Source organism: Pocillopora verrucosa, chromosome 3 (genome assembly GCF_036669915.1).
Source record: "Pocillopora verrucosa isolate sample1 chromosome 3, ASM3666991v2, whole genome shotgun sequence".
Classification (NCBI taxonomy): Eukaryota; Metazoa; Cnidaria; class Anthozoa; order Scleractinia; family Pocilloporidae; genus Pocillopora; species Pocillopora verrucosa.
This window is the reverse complement of record NC_089314.1, coordinates 24,108,642-24,132,709: the sequence shown is the minus strand read 5'-3', so window position 1 is coordinate 24,132,709 and position 24,068 is coordinate 24,108,642. Positions and strand designations below refer to the sequence as shown.

Here is a 24,068-nt window from a genome sequence, read left to right as displayed (position 1 = left end):
TTCAGGCGTTATTTTCAAATACGAAGAGTTTCGAGAAAGAAGTAAATGTGCCTCGAATGATCAATGTTTCCTTCTTCTTAAAGAAATTGCTTCCAGTATTACCACTACGAGCTAAAAATAACCCTTACTAAGTAAACGCGACCCCACCCCCGCGGGCATGACCTTGTGTATGCGCAGTAATTGTGCGCAGTTACGTTGGTTTGATTCAATTTGTGGAATGCAGGTTATTTTGCGCCACCAGTGGAACAGTTTGAAGCATAATTCCTCATGTCCAAGCTACTCAAAGGATCTAAGAAAGTACCTACACAATTAGACCTAAGTATCATCGAAGTAAAATCGAAGGTAAACAGTCGCTTGCGAGGAATCTTTCATCATAAACCGAATCGTGCATAGTAAAGCATAGGAACTGTCATTCCGAGTCGATAAGAAATCTCTATCTTCTCTCCGCAGTTTGATGCAGAATTTCGCAGGTTTCCCTTAGATAAAACGCGACTGACGTCGTATGAAGATTTCTACAAGCATGTACAGGCGATTCACAAGTTACAATCCATTCCGTTCTCAACATGGTACACGGACATGTATGGAGACCTACTCCCAATTAACAACGATGATAACTTCTTACGGGCTGTGACAACGGCTAGGCCGCTTTTGCGGGTTTTCGTCCAACGCAAAGGTACGAAAAATATGACTTAAATTAGTTTCTAGTCGAGTTCAGTCGTATTGGGTGATTTAAGTTTCTCAATTCTGGCCTAAAACGATTCATTTCAATTTTGACTAGTTCCTAAAATCATCGGTTTACAGTTCAACTTTTATCGGCTTAGCTTGAAATTCTTATCGTTCTTTTAAAATTCAGTGAGCAGTTAAACTCAGTTTTAATTTTTTGTCTTAAAGGACTTGCTCTTTTGCAGACCAGACATGTCTTAGATAAATTAAACCCATTTGGGAATTTACCAAGTTAAATTCAATTAAGACAAAGTCTGATGTTGTAGTTTGTTTACTCAAAGGACTATTGAACCATAATTTCATTAGCTGTTTTTGCTTTCGTCTTGACATTGAAATTATGTATTTTTGTCTAGATACTCTTCATGTGACAGGGAAGTTTTCACTAAAATTTCCATATTTTTGCCTTTCATGTTTTTTTGCTGTGAATTAGTCAAACTTTCATCAACCAAAAAAATGTTCCCATGTATTACTCAACCCTAAATTTGATAACAAGAGCTTCCTTTGTACCATAATTGTGGAGATTAATGGGAATTACTTATACATATTGTTTATATGTTGTTCTTTGAGACATCTCACATTTGTGACGTGCACCCTTATTAGGATAGTAGTGAAAAGCAACTCCTTTGCAAACACTTCAGTAGAAGTCACCCTTAGTTTCTGATTGCGAAACCAATAAGGTTTCTATTTTCAGATTCTAAGCTTTCAGACGGAAATTTATTGTGGGTATATAGATTATTTACATTTGTCTCAAACATGTTTTGAGAACATATAAATTTACTCATCTCCTTCATGATGAGAGTGTTCATAGTTGGTCTATCTATACTTATCTTCAGGCAGTGAATCTGTTCACTACTGGATTTTGATTGTAGCATTTGAAAATTCCAAGTGATTAATAAGTGCCATTTTCAAGAAGTATTTGTGTTGTCTCAGGAATCCATTAATGCTTTTTCTTGTATAAATTTCATGCCATGGGACAAGTTTAAAAGAGCTGTGTGTCTTTTTGGGGGTTGAAAGATTTTTAATCACAAATTGATATAATTCCACTATGGGCAGCTTCTGGTAGTTAAATATTTTGTCTGGCAATTAACCAACTTTTGCTGTGAGCATCTGACAAAGGGCTAATGCTTGAAACATCAGCTTTTAAACCCTTTATGCAGGGCATGAAATTCATTTTTTTTTCTGATAGCCACTTGGCTCCTAAATTCTTCAAAGTAGTAGCCAATTCAAAGAAAGTTGGTCGCTATTTTTAAAGACAGACAAGACCTTTCTTTATTCTATCAGCATACTAGATAGACCCTCCAAAATTAAGTTAAGGAAAAGGTCTTTAATGTGCTACAAAGTGGACACTAGGATGGATGATATACAACATTCAAGCTCATCTTAATCCAAGATGGCTTCTAGTTATTGATTGAGATGCATGTGCTGTGTTTTGGAAACAAACTTAACGAGGAAGTTTCCGTGGATTTATCTTTGCAAATCTTTTTAATTCACTATATCTTTTGGTAAGGTTATGATGAAACATTCTAGTAGCCAATTTGGCGACTAATTTTCAGGATTTGGTCGCCAAAGTGAAAAATTTAGTCACATTGGTGCCTGTATTAGGCACAATTTCACGCCCTGTTATGGTGGCCAATTTATGTTATCAATTCAGTTGATAATAGTAAATTACTCTGTTATACTATCTCACTGATCCATTGCCACAGTGTCTTTAAAAACTTACCCCCTTTAGAATGTACAGAAATAAAGCTGTTTTATGAACGTGTATTATTACTTAATATTCTTGGATGTACTGTTCCATGACATTCTCCTGAAATGAATGCTAGTACACAAATGCATGATACCAATGTATCTGTTTCTAATCTTCATTCTTATGTGCCTTGAAACTAAAGAAAATGGTATTTTACTTCAAGTCAAATGCATGTAGATTTGGGAAGACAGGAAATTTTACACTTGGCCTTTAAATAGAGAAGGATATGAAGTATTTGTGATGAGTAATTTAGTATAGGGGAAACATAATTGGGTCTGCTGTGAGCATTGAATCATACCTCAGCCAGTTCTGATTTTGGAGTTCTAGTTTCCCTATTGGATGTTCTGAGACACTACAGTGGAAACTAGTTGCTGCTTGGGTCTTAAGCTTTTAATGAATAGTAAACACTTTCCTATCCTTACAAATATAAGGTGATGTTTTTTTTTCAGGAGGTGGCGTCCCTGAAGAGAATGCCGTACCCCCTGAAGTACCAAGGCGTCGGAACTTGTTATCAAATCTTACAAACCCAGCCAAATCCCATCTCAGTAGGATATCAATCAGTGGCCCTCAGGATTTCCGGCGAGTTTCTGCAATTGTTGACGTGGACATTATCCCTGAAACCCAGCGCAGGGTTAAATTATTGAAGCACAACACAGATAAACCACTAGGGTTTTACATACGAGATGGAACCAGTGTTCGTGTAACGCCTAGTGGACTAGAACAGGTTCCAGGAATTTTTATTTCAAGGCTTGTCCCTGGTGGGCTTGCAGAGAGCACTGGTTTGTTGGCTGTAAATGATGAGGTTCTTGAAGTTAATGGTATTGAAGTGGCAGGGAAAACTTTGGATCAGGTAACAGACATGATGATCGCAAATAGCCACAACCTTATTATAACTGTGAAACCTTCAAATCAGTTTAACAATCCAGTGCTTGGAAGACTGAATCGGGCTGAGCCAGATCGCATGAAATCACAGAGCCTTACAAATTTAGCAACACATTCTATTCATAATCCAGTACTTACTACAGGATCACCAACAATGCATCACGCTTACCACAATGAATTGGCAGAAGAAATCCCAGACAGTGATGAAGAAGATCACCCAACAGTTGATGAAGATGGCATTGTGTCTATATAATCATGTATCATTCCAAACTCATTATGGTGACAAATCAATGTAGAAATATTGTTACATGAATATACGTGAATGTATAGTTTAAACTCAAGAGCAATTTTCTAGGTGAGAGGAATTTCTATGTTTTAAATTTAGATATCAAAATCCTTTTTCTTGATACAAAATGAAATGAACCACTTGTCATAAATCAAACTTTGATTTAAAAAATTATCTATAGTTTACTCATTTGATCAATACTTACAACAATTTTTTGCTAACTTTTTGACTAGTATCCTTTGAGTTTTTAATAAAATTACTCAGAGTCTTTCCACCCATCTAATGTTGTAATTTATAGACTACATTTTTAAGTGTTGTTAAACTAGTGCCAGAGTAATCAAAAAAACCAGTCTGGGTGAAGGAAAATATTGCAAGGTGATAATGATAACACCAAATAGAAACAAGCAAACTGCTTTATGAGGGGGAAAATGAGAAACAGTCAGTTACAATTAATTTTAATTTTTGAATCTGATTTGTTAAGAGGATGGCACAAGTGTTCTAAGCCAATCATAGCATTAAGTGAAATGAAACCAAAGCATTCCTTGGTCATTTATGTTAAAATTAAAAGTTGCACTATACATTAATATTATGTTTTTGCATTCCTAAAACATGCCTTTTTTTAACACTTTAGCTCCCAAAATCTTATTATTAACCTTCCCAATTATATGCTTTACATTTCCTTTTAAATGACTTGAGTCAAGAGAATTTGGTGCTATATCAAGGTAACATGCAGAAGCTGATAAATCTCTGTTCTCATCCCCTATTTATAAGATTATATATTGATATTGAGGGAAGAATCTACACAGTAATAAATCTTGGCAGGGGGGAGCTAAGCTGTTAAGAGAAGGCAATTGCAACCACTTTACATAGGAATGCATTTTAGTCAGCATTGGGGTGTTAGATATGTTCAGAAGGCAGTTTGAAAAAGTGGACAATTTAGGTAAGCACCATTGCACACTTAGGTACAATGTCTTCAATGTAATATATAATGTTTGTCAGTGGTATGTTTCTTAGTTGATGTACTTTGATCTGGAACTGTACGTGATATCTATTTCATGACCTCAACTTTTTGCACTAGTTCTCAATATTTTTGTATCGTTGTTTGATTACCTTTTGGACACTAGATCTTTAATTGTTTGGACATAGTATCTTACTGATATCATAAGTTTGGAGGTACTGTTGGTAAATTTTAGCTGGAAGAGTAGGTGGCATAAGGTATGAAGTCATTCACTCATTTTACATTGGTTTTTTTTTCTTTTACAATGGTATTTTGTCTAAATGGCTTAGGTAGCAGGTATAATGCTACACAAGAAGTGACATAGTTTGCCAGCTTCCAGCTTTTAGGCCAGAAAAACACTGGGTAACCCAGCTCACTCCAACAAAGTGCAGGTCATTTTATATCAGAGTGAAGTGATCAGTTGAGGAAAAACAAAAAGTTAAATAGATAGTGTCTCCAAATAATTTGGGATTGAGGGTATGGAATTATTATATGTGGTTAAAACATTTTTCCAAACTGATTGCATTTAGAACATACTGACATTAGTTTTGCAATTTGAAAATAAAGATCTAAAATGGGCTTACAGTAAAGTCTATCATTCTTGTTGATGTTATGTCTACTTGTAATTTAGAAACAACACAACTTATCCCAAGAGTACTGCTGTTCCCTCTGCCTACCCTGGGATCTTGTAGGCTCTTTTATGCAGCATGCAAGCAAACCAGCATACCAAATTTGCCATCCAGTAATGGTAAGAATTTTCTTCAAGTCAACAAACTTGAACAATTAGTCATCTCAATAGTTACCTTGTCTCTACCCTTTGATTTTCATTTTTACATCAAATTGATTGAAAAAAGTGGCTTGACATCTTTTATCCATGGATGTGTAACTAAGTACTGTAATCAAAAATAAATGAAACAATTATGTTGCAAGGATGAAAAATAACATTTTATTATTGCTATTTTATAAAAATAATAGTGATCTTACGAGGATGCATTTTTAATTGTTAGTGGCATAACATTTTCATTGATGGATTCAATGTTAGAATTTGCTGTTAACCCTTTAACTCCCAGATCAAATTTGTTGTTCTTACCATCAATCATACAATTCTTATCATGTTAGTTCAGAGAATTTAGTATTGAATCAACTAATTATCTCCAAATTGATATTTTCTTTATTCTCATTAATTATCTGGTTAATATTGTATTGATATTGTAAGGAGAAATTATGTCTTGGTCACTCGTGGGAGTTAAAGGGTTAATGAATCAATTACAAATTCATCAGTAGATCCCCCTTGATGCTTGATGTGCATCAATGTGTAACAGTTGGTTTCAATTTATGTTCAGCTGCTGAGACTGTGAAGATCTAAGGTTCCTGTTTTGCTTAACCAACGTTCAAAAGTCAGACTGTATTGGCGCCCTGGTTCTTCTCGTACTATATCATCTCTTCTTTTTTCAATGCCTGGTAGCTCTTGCTTTTGTTGTGATTTTGAGTTTTTCCAGTCTTCAAAGCTTTTGCCTGCCATCCTTGATTGTCTTTTGCTTTCTAATTCCATCTCTTTCCTTTGTCTTGCCTCTTTTTCCTTCTTTTGTTGTTGCTGTTTCTTGGACTTTTTGTCCTCTAGCCACTCATCAAATGTTGCAGACTTGGAACTGTCTCGTGATTTACTAAAGTAAAGAATGGAAAAAATTCCGAGTTCAGTGTGGCAAGAATGCACTCATTTTCAGCCAATCAGAACTGCACCATTTTACAATGTCCATTATCAATGCTGAAATCAATGTGCTCACTTGTTTTACAGTATACATTTATTTGTGGTAAATACGAATAAACAAAAACAATAAAGGTGAACACTTAACTGACAAGAATCCCTACATTTTAGCACAGAGCTGTCAGAACCTCCATTCAGGGGAAAATTAGAGGACTGTGAGAAGTGTCCCCTGGACCCCTTGAAAAAATTATAGGAGCAGTCTGTTTTCCAAGTAGGAGGATAAAAGTTTGCATCTCATGAAGAGAGGAAAATATAATAGAACGCAGTTAACACTACCTTTCAACCTTGACCAAAGGCTGAGATACATCAACAGTAACATACAATAGGTTTTAAATGTTACAACAAACCTGCTTGCAAGTCTCTCCTTGGACCTTATGTGTGGAAGCACTGGCTTCCCTCCCAAGCTGTATCTTGCACCTGAAGGGCATACCAGAGCAATGGAACAATTTCAGTGTATGATAAATAATTTTTTTGTCCTGACAAAGTCATTTAAAACAATCATTTTTGTAATCCCTAATTACATAAACAGAGAAACTGATTCCATGGAACAGGTCTGTGTAGCTAATTCTCTACAGAATTTTATACACTTAGCTTGTAAAACCGACCCTCTTCTAAGGAGGAACTTCTGGGGTAGTGTCCAAAAGATTTATAAAAAACCACCTTCCCGCAATGCTATGTTATCAACAGTATTGTTACCCTTCCTTGAAGTGACGGACAGCCTATCTAAGCAATCTTACCATCGATTCCCATCCCTCCTTCAATCGGAGGCAACTGGTGTTCGAGAAGATCAGAGGAAGATTGTTCAAAGAAGGAATCTCGTAGTTGGTTAGCTTCTCCCACTGGTCTTCTCCTTGGAGCACTGATCCCGGTCCCGGCAAACTCTCCTGGAGGCAGAGTTTGACAAAAGTACACTTGTGAATATTTCCCTTTCAACCACGTTGGAAAAGAGGAGTCGAATTGTTGATGCATCATAAGAGATTTACTCGCTCTCCTATGCTTGGTTTTGGCCGCTCTTGTCTGCCATTGAAATAAAAATAAATGTCTCTCGCTATCCTTGAAGCCCCACTGACTCGCTATCATCAGGGCAGATTTGCCTTGAACATCAATTTCGTCCATAGATGCTCCTTTTTCGAGCATCAGATCGATCGTGTTCGAATGTCCTTGAGAGGATGCAGCATGCAGCGGCGTGCGTCCAAACGGTGTCTTCATATTTACATCAGCTTCTCCATTATCTATCAAACTTTTTATCAAGTTAATTCTGCCACGATGGCAGCAATAAAAAGTGCAACTGAAGCTCTATCCTTGGCAAGAGCAACCTTGTTTCTGTAAGTCAGGGGATCTAAAGATTCCCACCCCTTCTCGACCACAACTCCTTCGTTTAGAACTTGATCTATTGAACCTCTACACACGGCAGCAACCAGTGTATCCCACATTCTCCATAGTTTCAAATTAATCGTGGCTCCTGCTACGACATCGTTGTGTCTTAAATCTGAATCATCTAGCATATCTCCTTCATCAAGATACTGTAAACGTTGCAAGTTGTAAGGTATTCCCACAACAAGTTCTGCGTAACATTTTAGTTCCCGAATCTTCATCTCGGCGTGAACATTTTTTAGCAAGAACTTCTCTCCCGTACAAGCAATGTAAATATAGATGTCAAAAGGAGCTGTCTTCAATCCCTTCTTCTTCCTTTTGACCGCAGCCATACTTTCTACCGTAAAGAAACTTTCAAAATTATAATTTGAAAAATTAATAACTCCTCGGTCGACTTTTCGCAGTCATGTTTGGCTTTTAGAGTTGGCTTTGCTTGTTACCTCAGCAACCAGCTGTCAATTTAATTTGAGTCGGTCGTGTTTTGGTCATGTCAACGCCAACTCCTTATCAACCCTTATCTTCTTTCTTTCTTTTCTCTATGTCACGCCAACCTCTAATCTTCCTGGCACCATAACATGGGGTTTTACCAGTTTTATGTAACCCTCACCAAAGAAAATTTAACATGGTGTTCCAAAATGTGTATGATACGTTTCCGACTTTCGACGAAGCTGTTCGTCGGAGACATCAAATAAAACGATGAAAATAAATACAAAATGACCATACGGCAGGTGTTCCGTCGCCGCCGAAAGTCGCTGAAGCGGATCGTGACAATTTCGGAATTCGTTAAAATTTCGAACATGACGGCACCTACATTTGCGTCACGAGCGTTATATGCGCGATTTCTCACACGATTGCTAAGCTTTTTTCACCAACCACAATCAGTTTATTAGTTACTTCACCCACGTCACAGACAAAAGGCCAAGGAAATGTCATTGTATTTGTATTTAGTAGAGCGGCTTGTAGCAGTGTCACCGCTGAAATATCAGCAAACCTTACTCTTGATTGTGCCATATCCATTCGAAACCTGGGTAGTCGGGTGACACATAAACATACACACACAGGAGAGAGGCAGCTTGCAATGAAGTGTCGCGGATACTTCTTGTTTACATCGCTTGTGACTGTTCTATCGTTTGGCCACATATTAAGTTTGTTGGCGACGCCGGCAGGTGAGATGAATATTTGATTCTATTTAATCGATCAGTTTGATCTAGTGGATTATTTACAAACCAACGATGATTGTTGTAAGCGGCTGTCTCCAGCCGCGCTTTCTTGGCGATTATCTGTGGTACGTTTGACTGAGCACCACGCTGTTATTTCTTATTTCGTTGATAAACTGAACATGTCGCTGGCATTACTACACGGTGTAGTTTGAAAAGTAAATGGTCTCGAAACAATAAAGTCACTAAGTGGCGCTGTACATCGCTTTGATAGTTAAAGACAACGCCATTTGTGTTCTCCACCCTCTGTATGTCTGCTCCATTTTCTCTCAGGCTGTTTGTAGCTTTTTTGGTATCTCTTTGTTTGAGCGATGAAACCTCAAACCCATAAGTGTTTTGCCCAGTGATTTTTGGTAATACGGGATCTAACATTAACAGAGGATTTTCAAAAACCGTTGGATAAATTATAGTCCGATTCCTTGTGGGAAGTCTTAAAATTAGTTCTGGTGAGATTATGTGAAGATAAATTATCTGCGGTCTTTTTTTTCTCGAGGGAAAAAATTTGATAGGGGGTGCTTGTCTCATTTTTTCCAACACAATTTTTCCTTTTCTCAGTCCTCTCATGAACGAAAATGTTCCCTACCAAAGGGAGAGCAGAATCGCAAATTTTCATTTTCTTTGTGAGCTCAACTTGCATAAAATTTTGATCGATCAAGCGTGGAGTGAACATTATTAGGATAATTAGCGGCGTCTGTTAAAATACTACACGCGCTGAATCAAAAAGAAGACGTCATCCTCATGGGAATGCTCGCCCAAACTTGTTTGGTCACCATCGTTAACTTTTTTCCTTCCCGTTCATCTCTTCTCAGGATTTCGCTGGTGTTGTATTTCAGAAGCGGAAGTTTCTAAATGTTTACACTTAGCGAATGTGACATCACATCAGATCGCCCGGTTCGCAAGGGTGACATGTATCCATGGAAGCAGCGTGACAATTGTATTAACATGGTTGGCTCTGGAAATGCCGATTTCATCACCCTTGGAGAGAAGAATATTTATCAGGCTGGTAGGTTATTGTAACATTTACAAGGCTGTGTAGACGATGGCGATGAACTATGGGGGTCTCAATGAAGATCTTGAAAAAGCGAGCGCGTAAGTTTATGGAGGGGGCAATGGACTTCGGGGCAAAAATGCTTTCCCCTCCCACTCTTTTTTTTTTTTCTTCTAGTTTTTCTTTTTCTTTTCTTTTCTTTTTTTTTTTTCTTTTCTTTTTTTTTTTTTGCACTCCTACCAAATTTTGCTCGACCACTTTTCCGATTTTTTTCCGCACCGACCGATAACATGGAACTGGCTTTACCTCTCAATGTAATCTATTTTTTTAAACCCTTCTACTCCTAAGATCTGAAAGCTAATTCCCCTCACGTATAATCACACATTTATTTATGTTAAGCCCTAAGAGTTTTGAGCTTAATGCAAACAGCAAACATCATCTGCGATTAACAATCACCATAATTCCCATCGTTCGTCTGTTTGATATCAGTTAAAAATTGTTAGGAGAATTTATGTATCGATGACTTCACAGTGTGAAAGGGCTCAAGCCCACTCAAATACAGTAACCACGAAAACAAATAAAGAAAGTTTTGAAATGGAGTCTATCTTAAAGGAATTGCATCAATGCAAAATTTGTCGTTTGCATTAAGTGTTAATCCGAAGTCCATTATTAAACAAACATATTCCTTTCTCATCTTTTTTCATTATTCACTGTTCTTGGCTACCCTTAGTCTCCTACGCAGCCGTTGTCTGGTCTCATCGTGTAACGCGTTCTCCGTTTCGTGACGAGGCGAAGGAGACTATGCTACCGTAGCAAATCATTAACTAAAGGTCTCCGTCGGTGACAATGTTAGACGACCTAAAAAGCACTCAAAATACCGCCACCTACCTCCTTTATTACTAAATGCTTGGCAAAAGCGATCGATCCAGGTCAATTCCCATTTAACTAGGTTCTAAACATGTCTTGTACCAGTGGTAGCAGAGGACTACGGCAAACAGGAAGAAGGTCTGGAAAGCTATTCTGTTGCTCTTATTCAAAGCAATCTGTCGGATGGTTCAACAATAAATTCGCTAAAGGACAGGAAATCTTGCCACCCAGCGGCGGGGGACGCGGTCGGGTGGACAGCACCTGTTGGACTACTGATTGGAAGAGGAGTGATTCAGTGGGATGGTTGTAATCCGTACCAGTCCTCTGGGGAGTATTTTGATCAAAGTTGCGTGCCAGGTTTGTGGTTTATTCGAGTTGTGAAGACATAAGTTCTTGTTCCACTTGTAAGTGAAATGTGTTTCTTTTCGAGGATCTAGTAAATTCTTTATGTATTGAAAAAAAATTAATTTAGAGATAAACTCATATTGATTATATATAGATCGATACTGTTACTGATTTAAATTGATGGCAAAGAATCAAAAAACAAAACTATTGTTGTATCATTGAAAAACATCTCAGGCTTAGGGCCTAGTTTGTAAAGATGAATAAAATGTTTACTCCTTGCTTGATCGATAACAATCTATGCATGTTGCGCTCGCAAAGAAAAATAAATACTGTACCGGATCTAATCCCGGGATTTTAGTATCACGGGCTGATATGTAGTGCACTAGGAAAACATTGAAAGCGCACCACAGCGCTTATAAGTAACACTAAGGTAGGGATCCATCACCGTTCGAGATTAAATCTTCTGTGTTCATCTTCAGGAGCTCTCTCGACTGAATACAACCCACAAAACAGCAATCCCACGAGTCTGTGTGCAATTTGTACCAATCAGAAGACTTGTCCACGAAATGTTTCCGAAAGGTACTTTGGTTATCATGGGGCATACCGCTGCCTGACAGAAGGCCCTGGGGATGTAGCTTTTGTCAGCCATCTTACAGTATTCGAACTCACTGGAGTGGAAAATGATTTTAATCCAGGGAGAGATTTTAAATTGATTTGCCTAGACGGAACTCGAACAGGTAAGGCGAAAAAAGGTGTTTATCGGAATTATAGATATGAACGGCCAAATTAATTACTTTTAAAAGGTAGTTTAAGTGGTTCCGTAATTGACTCTTGATTTCGATTTAAGAAGTTTGGGTTCGAACCGCCACCAAGATCACTGACAGGGCTACTTTCTTCACCTCCCTCCGTTTCCAAGCTTTTAAGTTGGAAATGGAGCGATTTAAAAATGGAACCCGGAAAACTGCTAAGGAGACTGTGGCTCACCCTGTCATTCGTTAGCATCCCTTTCCGAATAAGTAGCAAAAGATCAAATAATTTTCCGGTGGCGGAACTCGTAATAGGTTCTGATGGCATGCACCGTATGCACGGCTCGTGTGCATACTTTCTTTTTTATGCCTTTTATGCCTTTGTGCCTTTATGCCTTTAATGCCTTTTATGCCATTGCCCACCCAACAGTTAATTCGCCGTAGTAAAGCGATTTAAAATAAGCAGTTCTCCTTTAGACTCCTCTACTGTCTTTCTACATTTTTACAACAGATGTTGGAGCCTTTCAACAATGTAACCTGGCCAGGATTCCTTCTCGGGTCGTCATGACAAGGCCCGGGAGTATGGTAAAGAGTTTTAAAACAGTGGCTTCTTCGCTTAGATGAATATTGTCGGACAAACCCCCACTTTTTCCAAATGTTTAATTCTTCCACGTATGGTGGTAAAGACTTATTATTTGCCGACTCCACGGTCAAGCTCATAGATGTGAAAGAAAAGAACACAACCCAAGCTTGGCTTGGTGAGAAGTACTATTTTGCGCTTCAGTCACTCAGCTCCTGCCCAGAGGTACTTGCGGTATCTAGATCACTTACGGTCAGACTCAAACCAAGAGGGACTGGGAAGTTTATATCAATTGAGTTCATCATTGTAGTCCTTACTCTTTATTGCTGCCTGACATAGGACCAAGCGGAAATGCTAACACCCGGTGGCATGGTTTAAAGGGGTCCTGGTGTAAATATCGACAGCGGAATCTAGTCACAGCTGGTGTTGACGTGTAAGTGCATCTCTAAGCTCTAGCAAAAGATGGTTCATCCAGCATACCGTACATTAAACGGGATCGGTCAATTATTAGATCAACCTTACTGTCGGAGACATTTTTCTCGCACTTGTAACAGAGAATCGTTCGGCTCTTTAAACGCCGACTAACTCCTTTAATTTTACAGTTCTTTGAATTAAATCGGTTTTGAATAATCTATATTTGTTCAAAAACGCACAGATGAATCGGGGCACTGAACAAAATTGAGGAGGGGAGAAGCAATCCTGATTATCTTCAGATTACACTGAAATACTTCCTAGTAACAAGATGTCTTCTGAGACTAAACGTAATTAACTACAAACTGGTTAAAATAACGGAAAATGCAACTGAAGGAAAAGTGGAAAAACAAGAATGAAAGGTATAACAAAGAATGAATGAGTAAATATGTACATGAACAAACGAGAAAACGAAGGAATGAAAGAGTGAAAGAGTTGACGAACTAACGAAAGATTTCATGAGCAAATGAACGTACGACTTAACTATTCAATTACACCAAAAGCCTACACCAGAGAACAATTAAAAAATTGTAATGGCTTACAACATTAGCTTACTACTGAATAAAGAGTACACCGAGTAACATTGTCTCCGCAATTGTCCGTGTAATTCATGAAATGTTGTTTCAGGTATTTTATACGAAATCGTTATTTAACAAAATGCTAGCAATTTGTCATTTAATGAGAAAAATATTTTTCTGAAAAATAGTATTTTGAAATCAGAGTTTTCTTTGCTCTAATTATGCGACCATTTGACTATGACCGTCCGATTTTCGACGACTTCACGGTACTTTCGTTATCTGACGCGATTTGAGGTCAATTATGCGAAATCGCCTTGTATAGTTTAGAATTCGATGGTAAGAAAAGAAGAAAAGCATATATTCGAGGAAAAAAAATCCAGCCATGCCAACCAACGACCCTCATCTTCCGAACCAACTCTGGCATGCGAAGTTTACAATAATGACCGGCGCGGTTCGTAAGGTCTTGCTAAAGGTTGTCTTACTTACTTACTTACTTATTCTACACCCGTTGATACAGAGCTCTGGCTATAAACCATTAAGTTCAAACAACACACAATTATACCGAGTAACTAGGAACAAAATTTTATTTCACTAATCTTCACTAGTGTTCCATGTGCTTAAAAGCTAATACTGTTTAACATCACGGGTCTATGTTTTTGTTCTACGTATGTCATCATGGCTTGCATTTGAAAACGGGGACTTTTTTCTCTGTCTACCTTCTATGTAACTTTATTTCTGTGCAAAGTCTAAATCGACTTGGTCATGCTACGGAAACTGGAAACGTAACGCTATTAAGAGATCATGCGATATGGCTGTTGATTTTGTTGCTCTAAAACACGCACAGAAGCTGGATCACTTGAGTACCCTACGCGGAACGTATCTCGGTGAAAACAAAAGCTAATGGAAACGCGTGTGGTAAGTTGAGGAGAGAGACTGGAGAAAGAGTTGCTTGTCTGTCATCGCGCGAGGTTCTTTCACACGCAATAAGATAAAATCAGACAAGGGCTTACCAAGCCGAATAAAAGATCTGAACGCTGTCAATTCGACACTATCACATGTCATGCGCGGTGATGTCTTTGAAACTGGCTGGATTATATAATCATAGAACTACACTGAACGGCTTGTAAAGGCTAAAAGCAAATTTTACAAGGAAACAAAGTTTAATCTGAAAAGTGGAGGCGTTTCTTGGTGTTAAGAAAAATATTGATGGTAAGCCATTATTTGATTTTGATCTCTATCTTCTCGATCTTCAATGTTTTCAACTTGTCTATCTCTCGATAAGTAACAAAAAAATCTACCCTTGACAATCAAAACTGAATGAGTTTTGAACGATAAAGCTCAAACAGTCATAAGGATAATCTGGGCTCAAAAGCATTTCCCTTGCCTTCGCCGCTACCTTTTGACCAGCGACGATAAAAGCGTGCCTAGAGCTTACAATTACCATATTATCCCTCTACTAACTTTGCAATTAATGATCATGAACTAAAAAAGGAAGTACCCTGATGACCTAACCACTTATTAATCATCAGCTTCATCACTACCCGAAGCACGTTCAAAGTTCGTTTTATATGAACATGTCCAGCAAGGCTGTGAAAAGCACGAGCAAGGAGACGGGCAGAATCGCAGTAGAAGAGGAGGCAGGCGGTGGCGGTAGGGTCGTGGAGGTTGTGGTGTCGCATGAAGTCAGGGAATCCACATTTTCGCCATAACTTTTTCCGAGGTAATCCATGACGCTCTGTTTACCTGCAGGTTGAGCATTCAGTGCGGTTGTTGAATCTTTAAAGAGCAAATTTTTGCTGCTGTACTGCGAGGAGTTGAATAGTTGGAACTTTTTCCAGTCCTTCTGTTTCACTCCATACGTTTCGCTCATCTTCGTTAAAATTTTGATGATGTCTCCGATGTCAGAGTTGTTTCCTCTGGTGACCACAGCATGGGCAGGATTTGCGCCGAGATGGCATTCCGTGTGCTTTCCAACAGCTAAAGAAGGTAACAAGAGCATTACATCAGCGCTCACCTTGCTTCAAAATTTTCATAGTTAATGAAGTGGCAATTCTAAGACGCATGCAGCACCTATGTTTCCATTATAAAATTCAGCCAGCGTTCTCAACAGTTCTCCTCTACTGTGATTGAACCAGTAAGGCAGGACCCGCAGGGGTAGTTGCAAGATGTCAAACGTCACTCTGCCAAGTATTTGATAATGCTATTTAGTGTAGGATCGTCACACACACAAACACCATGTTGGGTAGAACCGTCTTTATTCAATACCACGTGACACAATAGGTTCGCACTGCCTGCGGATACTACAATTAGCTTCCACTCTAAAACTATTCAGAGATTATGATTGAACAGCAGTTTGAAAACAAATCAAAATGGAAAAAATTCGTATCGCATGCGCCGTAAATAGGATAATCATAGCTGGATACATTACCCATTCTTCCTCCCGTAGGGCAAAGGTATTCGTAATCTTCCGGTTTCCCATATTTTCCTCCTGCAGTCACCTCCTCTGTGGTCGTGTATTTCACAAAAGCAACGTCACCTTTTCCCTCCGCCATGCACATGAAGGCTCCGTGATAACCGACGTATCTATTTTTTAAGATGTCTATGGTGCACTTGTCATTCTCAGGGCCAGCACATAGGTTACAGAGGTTACTTACCATTTGATAGACGCCTGACGACACTTTAGATGGGGTACCTAAAAAGCAAAACGCATTGAAAGTGAAATTTTACCATTTCAGTGTACGTATTAAGCGGAAACTCTTTGTTTACTTCTACAAAAGAACCTCGGGATGCATTGAGGAGTGCATGATAGGCATCATGCCGGCTACAAGATTCTAGATTGTCACGAGGTGCAGTAAAGGATTAATTTCCTGCGATAATCATGTTTACGTAGTCCGATTCTTTTGCTGCGCTGTACATCTATTGTCTGTGATAGCATGCGTGTCCTCAACTGTCCCAAATAAGTCGTCGCAGCCTGACTTTAAGTTGTGATTACTCCCACAAATTTAGACCGACATCATTCAAACTGCTATTGACGCAAAGCTCTTTCTGTGCTAAATCAAGTGAACTGGGTGCCAAGGGCCATAAATATCAAAGACTAAAACGCGGCCCTAAAATGTGGGGTTAGCCTAAGTTTTTAAAGGCAAAACTGTCTATGGCCCGGATTGTTCATCGCATATTCCCTAAGCTTAATATGTAATTTCATCATTCATATGACTAATTAGAAAGGTTATTTTCAGTTGATTGTCTGAGGCAAAACAGGAGAGTTCCTTGGTTTTGCTTTAGCTTTTTCCTCGCATTCGAAACGCGGTTAATATGCGGTTTTATAGAGAGTCTTCATCGACTCCTTGTGTCTTTTACAGTGACCAAATAAACCGTTTTGGTAACTACATGACACTTACGATCGACTAAAAATTCTTTTCACCGGTAGATGTGATTCAAACAAAGAAATGATCCTCGCAGATGAGTGGCAGTGAAAGAATTAGCGGGAAAGACGCCTGAAAAAATTCAGGCTTCTATGGAATCCGAACCGAATCTCAAAGTGATACTTGTCTGGCGCCACCACCAGCTGATCTACGAAAAAACATTTTGGGAGCAAGGTGAGTTTCCGTGGTGCATGAATTTGTTTAAGCTTCTTTTCTGCATTTTATTCAATTGCAGAATATTTACGAGGATCATTTATTTTCAAACTGCACTCCAACTATAACGTGATGGCCGTACCTGGGACACAACTTTCTTCGAAGAACTTTGCAGCCGACAAGTAAGCGTTCGACTCGTTTCCACAGGCCACAGCTGGCATAATCTTTGATCGAAGCAGAAATCCTACAGCCACTTTCCAACCTGCGGTTCTCCCAGCTCCAGTGTGGCAAGACTTCTTCCCTTTGAGGCTGTTTAAGTCGAAGCCTGTGTTATTCTTTCTTACCACAGCAACTGCATAATATTTGACCCCGTATTCGCCATACTGTTCAGCAACAATGACTTTGAAATCGTGCGATTTCCCTGTATCGAGAGAAGATCACGTAGCAATAAAAAAACAACTCTTGTTGATAATCTCGGGTTCCCTGATGGAATTGAGTTTTCCAGCGGTATTCCTCCCAATAATCTTTAGTAAACGAACTAGTTTTAGCCTGATTTTTATGGTGAGAATAAACAGCTGTGAATATCAGGGAAGAATAGTAGTCTTGTAAGGATGACGACTTCTTGAAAATGTACTTTTACGTTAGCTTAGCGTGATCTTTAATTATACGACTACGAGCCGTCCCTCTTTTTCAGCGAATTCCGTCACGTGGACTTCAGCAAAAAAATCAGCAAAAAAAAATACAAACAAAATGTGGCACACCGCGCGCACTCTATGAAAAATGCCTCATCCCCGTAATCCCAGAGTTCAGCGCGGAACGCTAGCCACTATTTGATTTTTCCCTAGCTTTTCTTTTAGACAGGGAATGCCCGAAGTCTATTTGATTCTTTTCAAGCCAGCCAGACGATCTTGTTACACTAATCGGTTAATTTTCGAAGTATTGACTGATGTGTTTTTTTGGTGTTTCTACCAAATGCCTTGCAGTTTCGATATTTGAAAGGATCTTCCTCGAAACCATAAGTGAAATTTTTCTATTTGGGTTATATGACTTATTTCCGCAATTAATGCAGCTTTAGAAAATTGACAAGACGCCATGTTAGTCCCCCTCTGTCAACTAGCCTTAGAATTCAATCGTCAAGTATCAAAATATTTGTCATGTGTGCGGGAAAAAGAACAACGAAGTGCGAGCTGCTCATTTCTTGTTTACTAGTAATCACGGTCTTTGCTCACGAGTGTATGTCAGAATCCCTCAAGCCTGGTTACTCATGGTAAAGGGAATCTAAAACTTACCAGCTTCGTGAATGTTTCCACCATCCAGCGTCACCAGGTCGGCCTCCTTTTTGATAATTTTTTTTATGCAATCATCAGTGCTATTTCCGTCGACGCAACTCGCAGCCACACTCAAATTCATAGTTTGAGCCATCATCTTAACATGATCTGTAAAGTTAGAACACTTGGCTCTCTCGTGTGACAAGGCGCACCATCTAAAACTGATAGGGCCTGAAAAAGAAAAACCTTTGACAGTTGCATCCCTGGATAGTTTTCTGATCAAGCAAAAAGTATCAGTGCCTGTGGGTCTAGCAAAGGAAGATGAGAACAAACCGAACTTGGGATACACGCGAGAGCAAGAGCATGCATCTCGCTCTTCGTGTTCCCACGCGCTTTCCTTCTGCTTCCCTTCACTCTTCGGAAAATTGTAACAAAAGAAATCTGTTCCACTACAATATTGGGAACTGAAATTACAATGTTGGCAACTGAAATTACAATATTGGCAACTGAAATTACAATATTGGCGACTGAAATTACAATATTGGCAACTGAAATTAACCCTGTGGCCGTAACAAAGGACCTAGGAGTGCACATCGATTGTTATCTTAACTATAATGAGCATATTACTAAAACTGCCTCTGACTGTATGTTTAAACTAACGAGGGTCATCAGGATAAAGCACCTTTTGGATCAAAGAACCCTGACGTATCTCATAAATGCTTTCGTCTTTTGCAAATTATTTTACTGTTCGACAGTTTGGAACAACCCCAGCAAAGAGAATATTAGAAAACTTCAGTTTGTCCAGAATTACGCCTGCAGGATCGTAACTGGCTTAAAAAAGTATGATCAAATTTCAGAAGCCCTGAAGTCCCTTAAATGGCTTAACGTGAAGGGAAAACTGCTCTTCATCGACTTAGGTATGGTTTACAAATACATGAACAACTTGACTCCTGACTATCTTCGTGAGCGATTTCACCACCGTTCTGAAATTTACCAAAGAGACACCAGGCAAAAGAACGACCAGACGTTGCCCAAAGGCAGGATCTCGACTGGCCAAAGGGCTTTTGCCTACCGTGGGGTAAAAATGTTTAACTCGTTACCAGAGGAGATCAGAAACACAAAAAGCCTTAACCTTTTTGGAGAGAAGTATTTTTTATAAATATTTTAATTCATAGATCATAAGATGATATTTTTTATTATCGAAATGTAAGCTGTTTTTATAATTTATATTTTTATCTGTAACTAGTTTTTTTTTCTTTTTCCTTTTTTCTTTGTAACTTGATGTTTTGATTTTCATATGTGGCGGAGGAGCCCCCAAGGGGGAGCTATGCAACAAAGTATGTAGGTAGGTAGGTAGGTAGGTATGTACATGGTTTACTTCTATTAAAGACTGACTTCCGCACTTTTCTAAAATTAATTTGGCATCAGTGGAAAGAGACTTAGCATCGACTATGGGCGGCCGTCACCACCAAAAATACAAGGATGTCAAATAGATCAGCAAATACAAAGCTGGTCTAAAGGTCAGCTCCAGGATAGAATAGCTAATAACAGTGTAGCGTTGCGTGAAATGGCTCAGCGTAATGTCGAATGGTACAGCGTACACACAAATGGTCTAGCGTTGCGTGAAATGGCTCAGCGTAATGTAGAATGTCACAGCGTAGACACAAATAGTGTAGCGTTATGTCGAATAGCTTTGCAGAACATCAGACGCTCTATCTGAACATTAAATTGCTTAGTATTACTTGAAATATTTCGAAGTTGCGGCGAATCGTCGAGCTTGCTTGTGGCGTGACGTGAAGGCCATGTCATTCCTTTATTAGCTATGCTGATCCTGCAGCTGATCCTTAAACCATCTTTGTATTTGCTGATCTATTTGACATCTTTGTATTTTTGGTGGTTACGGCCGCCAAGGCTATCTCACCAAAACCACCAAAATTACATTCTCCTCTTTTTTCCCTGCCGATATTGCATTTATTCGTTGTCGTTCATGAAAGTGTCAATTAAAATAGTAACCAGACTGAATTCTACCACGGTTTGCCGGCCTCCCGGTTTACCACAGTTCGCACGCGTTGGTGGGCCTGAACATGTTTATAGTATTAAGTAGTGTTATGACGTGCATTAAATGTCGATTGTCGAGCTCTCTTTTCTTTTACTGACTCACGTTTACTTTTCAATAAGAGTTCAACTTCAACGGCTCTTTGAACATTAGAGGAGTACGTGAGAAGTTGGATTTTGTGTGTGCCCTGGACGCCATGGTAAGAAAACTGATATCCGTGATCTGTTTTGACATTTTTCAATTAAAGTGATTCGAAATGCTTTAATTGGTGAGCCGGACGATAAAACCAACTCGGAAAAAAAGTCGCTTTTGCAAACACTACATGTTTGATTGAAAAATGTCAAAACAGATCAAGGATATCAGTTTTACTTACCTATAAACATTCAGGCTCACCAACGCGTGCAAACCGTGGTAAACCGGGAGGCCGGCAAACCGGGGTAGAATCCGGTCTCGTTGCTATTTTAATTAACGCTTTCATGAACGAAAACGAATAAATGCAATATCGGAGGGGGAAAAAAGGAGAAACTTACTGAATGGCTCTGCTTTACGGGAAGGCGAAGTGAAGAATCTTAAACACAGCGACTACACCATGTGATGGTTTTGCGACAGTCTTCACATTCGATGACGTCATGCCCCCCAGCAGGTCGCTGTTCCATTTGCGGTTTGTATTTTTGGTGGTTTCGGCGAGATAGCCTTCACGTTACGCCACAAGCAAGCTCGACGATTCACCACAATGTGCAATGCTAAGCAATTTAATGTTCAGATACAGCTTCTGATGTTCTGCAAAGCTATTCGACATGACGCTTGACCATTTGTATGTACGCTGTACCATTCGACATAACGCTGACCCATTTCACGCAACGCTACACCATTTGTGTGTACGCTGTACCATTCGACATTACGCTGAGCCATTTCACGCAACGCTACACTGTTTGTGTGTACGATGTACCTTTCTACATTACGCTCAGTCATTTCACGCAACTCTACACCATTTGTGTGTACGCTGTACCATTCGACATTACGCTGACCCATTTCACGCAGCGCTACACCATTTGGGTGTACGCTGTACCATTCGACATTACGCTGAGCCATTTCACGCAACGCTACACTGTTCGCTTGTACGCTGTACCGTTCTACATTACGCTGAGCTATTTCACGTAACGCTACACCGTTTGTGCGTACGCTGTGCTACTCGACATCACCCTGTGCCATTTGACGCAACGCTACACCGTTTGTGTACTGTATTGCAAATGAGCGCTAAGCTATTCGTAGTTGAGCTAGTCCATTTCACAATTTCATCAACTCGACCTAGGCAAGTGGACCGTTTATCATTTGGCTAGACTATTCATGTTTAGGGTGTTCTGTTTCATGAAGGAAAACTAAATCGTGTATAATTTGGCCATGCCATTCCTTTATTAGCTATTCTATCCTGCAGCTGATATTTAAACCAGCTTTGTGTTTGCTGATCTATTTGACATCCTTATATTTTTGGTGGTGACGATACAACAGGAATGTATAAGTTACCCTTAACTTCGCTTCGTGATTGGTCTAGAAAAAGTCGTGCCACCCAGTTGACCAATCAGACAAAAACTTAAAACGTATCGTGAACAGACTATTGTTCCATATGACAAGGAGCGTCAAACTAGCTATCAGTATCATGCTCTGAGGAAAAGTAATTAGCTGACCTCGTCTCTTGGATCTATGATTAGGAAGCCCCGGGAAAGAAGAGTGATTTCTTGGCGAAAAAATCTTATTCTCCATCTGCTTTCTCAGCAAATCCAGGCAACCCCGTTTTTTCCATCATTACCCGATGTGCAAGAGCAGACATTTTGCCTAGCCACTCGAGAATCACTCTAACTTTTCAACTATTTTTGCGCGTACGTGATGGTTAGTTTCATTAAAATCCAGTTACAAAAGATATTTACTTTCACTTTGCACTCTTAAACTCTCTATGGAATAAAGACATAAATGAGGAAAGATTCCTTCTCTTTCTATTGAGCCCGAGAAAAATAAAATCTTTACTAAATACACAAATAGCTCGATCTCTGGATTAGTCATCACATACTGTGCCCATACAGGACTTGAGCTTCAGATCTAACTGAATTAATTCGTTGTTGTTGTTCTTAATAATTCAATCGGCGTAGACTAGTAGACAGGAAAAGCTGCCAGAATTTTATATGTGTTTAAGTTATATCTTTTAAGAAAAGGCAAATCATTTGGCACGACCCTCAAACAAGAACGAGTTTGAATTATCGTTTCCACAAACTACGAATAATGCCAAAGTATCTAAAAAAAAAACTGACCATGCTCATCAAGAAGGTGACATTTACTTCACATCAAAGGATCTTAAAATAAATTTCTTGTAACTCCTTAAGCTCCTCAGCTAGAGCAGACAATTTTCAAGCTTGAAAGTTGCCGTTGCAACTTCGTTATTGCGTGTGTACACGAACAACGTTTTCAGCACGATATTACTACAGTATGTCGCTGCGATATTGCAAAGTTTTCGAACCAAGTTAGGGCTTGCAGCCATTCCAAGCGATGTCTGTCGCGAGGATATGATAACACGCACAAAACCAACGAACAATCGAAACCGAGCTTGGACTTAATTATAATTGAAAGGAGGAGAAGCACCTTAGCTTTAGTACATGCTTCCAACAAATAAGCTGAGCCGATGAAACGAGCAACAACACTGAGAAAGCGAAATCTCCTTCGACATTCAGTCTTATTTTGTGTTACTAAATCCTGCAAGTGAAACACTTACGAAAGAAATGAAAAACGGAAGATTACCGAAAAGGAAAGAAGGCAATTAGGAAGAAAACTCAATGATGATACCCAGCTATAAGAATCTTTGTGATAATCGTAACAATGAAAGGTTGGCACACCTGAATATGCATAGTGAACGGTGATAAAGAGCATCAGAACGATCAGAATCCTCTCCATGTTTGATGAAACCGTTGAAACACCAAGACAACGCCTTGAATTTTCTCGAAGTGAAAACGATGCTAATCAGTAATGCACTGAAGCGTCACGGAAGTGTTTGTTAGAGCTGACAGATTTTCATTCCTCAATCTCACATATTGATTGCTGAAACTCGATAGGTCATCTTGAACTCGACCCACTTTTGTTACTGTCGCATTAAACTACTATCCTTTGACCAAAATTTCACCGACTAATTAATGCGTCAAACATAAACTGATCTCTCTCTAAGAAGAGAGAGAAAAAAATTTTGCGCGAAGTGATCCTTTTTTCCTGCTGATTTTTTGGGTTTTGGTTGACACTTGCGCTACATATGCTGACTTCAATACTTGCAACGGAAGGATAATTTCTAGTTAAAGCCATATTTACTCCATGTTGCTGCCAGTATAACCGTACCCAGGGTGCGAGTCACAGACATTTAAATAAAAACGGCGCTCAAATTCGTTTTCCTAAACAAGCGGACTTGTATTTTCTTTTTCCCCGATGAAGTCTTATCCAGACATATCTTGCATATCATGACAGCTAAATGGTTAAAAAAAAAAGGAAAATTAATGTTTGTTTTGCCAAAATTTGGAAGCCTGCAGGACGGGACATCTGCTCTTTTGAAGATAAGCGACTCACAAAAACTTGGCAAGTTTTTCAAATTGGGGGTCGCAATTATTTCTCACTTCTTGTTGACAGATTTTT

General features: G+C 39.1%; 3 protein-coding genes and 1 pseudogene across 3 annotated transcripts; 2 read left to right on the top strand and 2 right to left on the bottom strand.

The window, feature by feature from the left end:
• Positions 1-184: 184 nt before the first annotated feature.
• LOC131782037 (partitioning defective 6 homolog gamma-like) lies at positions 185-5,007 on the top strand. The gene is made up of 3 exons (XM_059098746.2): positions 185-342; positions 451-673; positions 2,920-5,007. The coding sequence occupies exons 1-3, from the start codon at positions 268-270 to the stop codon at positions 3,603-3,605; spliced, it is 984 nt and encodes a 327-aa protein (XP_058954729.1). The 5' UTR covers positions 185-267; the 3' UTR covers positions 3,606-5,007.
• A 566-nt stretch (positions 5,008-5,573) lies between these two features.
• Positions 5,574-8,182, bottom strand: LOC131782013 (ankyrin repeat domain-containing protein 60). Its single transcript, XM_059098723.2, is given in 4 exon segments — positions 5,574-6,299; positions 6,748-6,817; positions 7,138-7,671; positions 7,674-8,182. Coding segments are annotated over 4 exon segments (1,362 nt in total). The 5' UTR covers positions 8,107-8,182; the 3' UTR covers positions 5,574-5,974.
• Positions 8,183-8,396: 214 nt separating this feature from the next.
• LOC131782011 (otolith matrix protein 1-like) lies at positions 8,397-13,574 on the top strand (annotated as a pseudogene).
• A 498-nt stretch (positions 13,575-14,072) lies between these two features.
• Positions 14,073-23,448, bottom strand: LOC136279741 (melanotransferrin-like). Its single transcript, XM_066163787.1, has 5 exons — positions 23,288-23,448; positions 18,371-18,580; positions 17,224-17,502; positions 15,935-16,198; positions 14,073-15,483 (listed from the first exon to the last, which is right to left on the bottom strand). The coding sequence occupies exons 1-5, from the start codon at positions 23,343-23,345 to the stop codon at positions 15,071-15,073; spliced, it is 1,224 nt and encodes a 407-aa protein (XP_066019884.1). The 5' UTR covers positions 23,346-23,448; the 3' UTR covers positions 14,073-15,070.
• Positions 23,449-24,068: the final 620 nt, after the last annotated feature.

Bases quoted from the DNA above. Each gene is read 5' to 3' on its own strand.
- LOC131782037 (XM_059098746.2), top strand. From the start codon at position 268: ATGTCCAAGCTACTCAAAGGATCTAAGAAAGTACCTACACAATTAGAC. The intron at 343-450 runs GTAAACAGTCGC...TTCTCTCCGCAG, and splicing joins TCATCGAAGTAAAATCGAAG to TTTGATGCAGAATTTCGCAG. The intron at 674-2,919 runs GTACGAAAAATA...TTTTTTTTTCAG, and splicing joins GGTTTTCGTCCAACGCAAAG to GAGGTGGCGTCCCTGAAGAG.
- LOC136279741 (XM_066163787.1), bottom strand. From the start codon at position 23,345: ATGGAGAGGATTCTGATCGTTCTGATGCTCTTTATCACCGTTCACTAT. The intron at 18,581-23,287 runs GTGTGCCAACCT...TTTCTTTTTCAG, and splicing joins CGTTCACTATGCATATTCAG to GCCCTATCAGTTTTAGATGG. The intron at 17,503-18,370 runs GTAAGTTTTAGA...CTCTCGATACAG, and splicing joins TGGAAACATTCACGAAGCTG to GGAAATCGCACGATTTCAAA.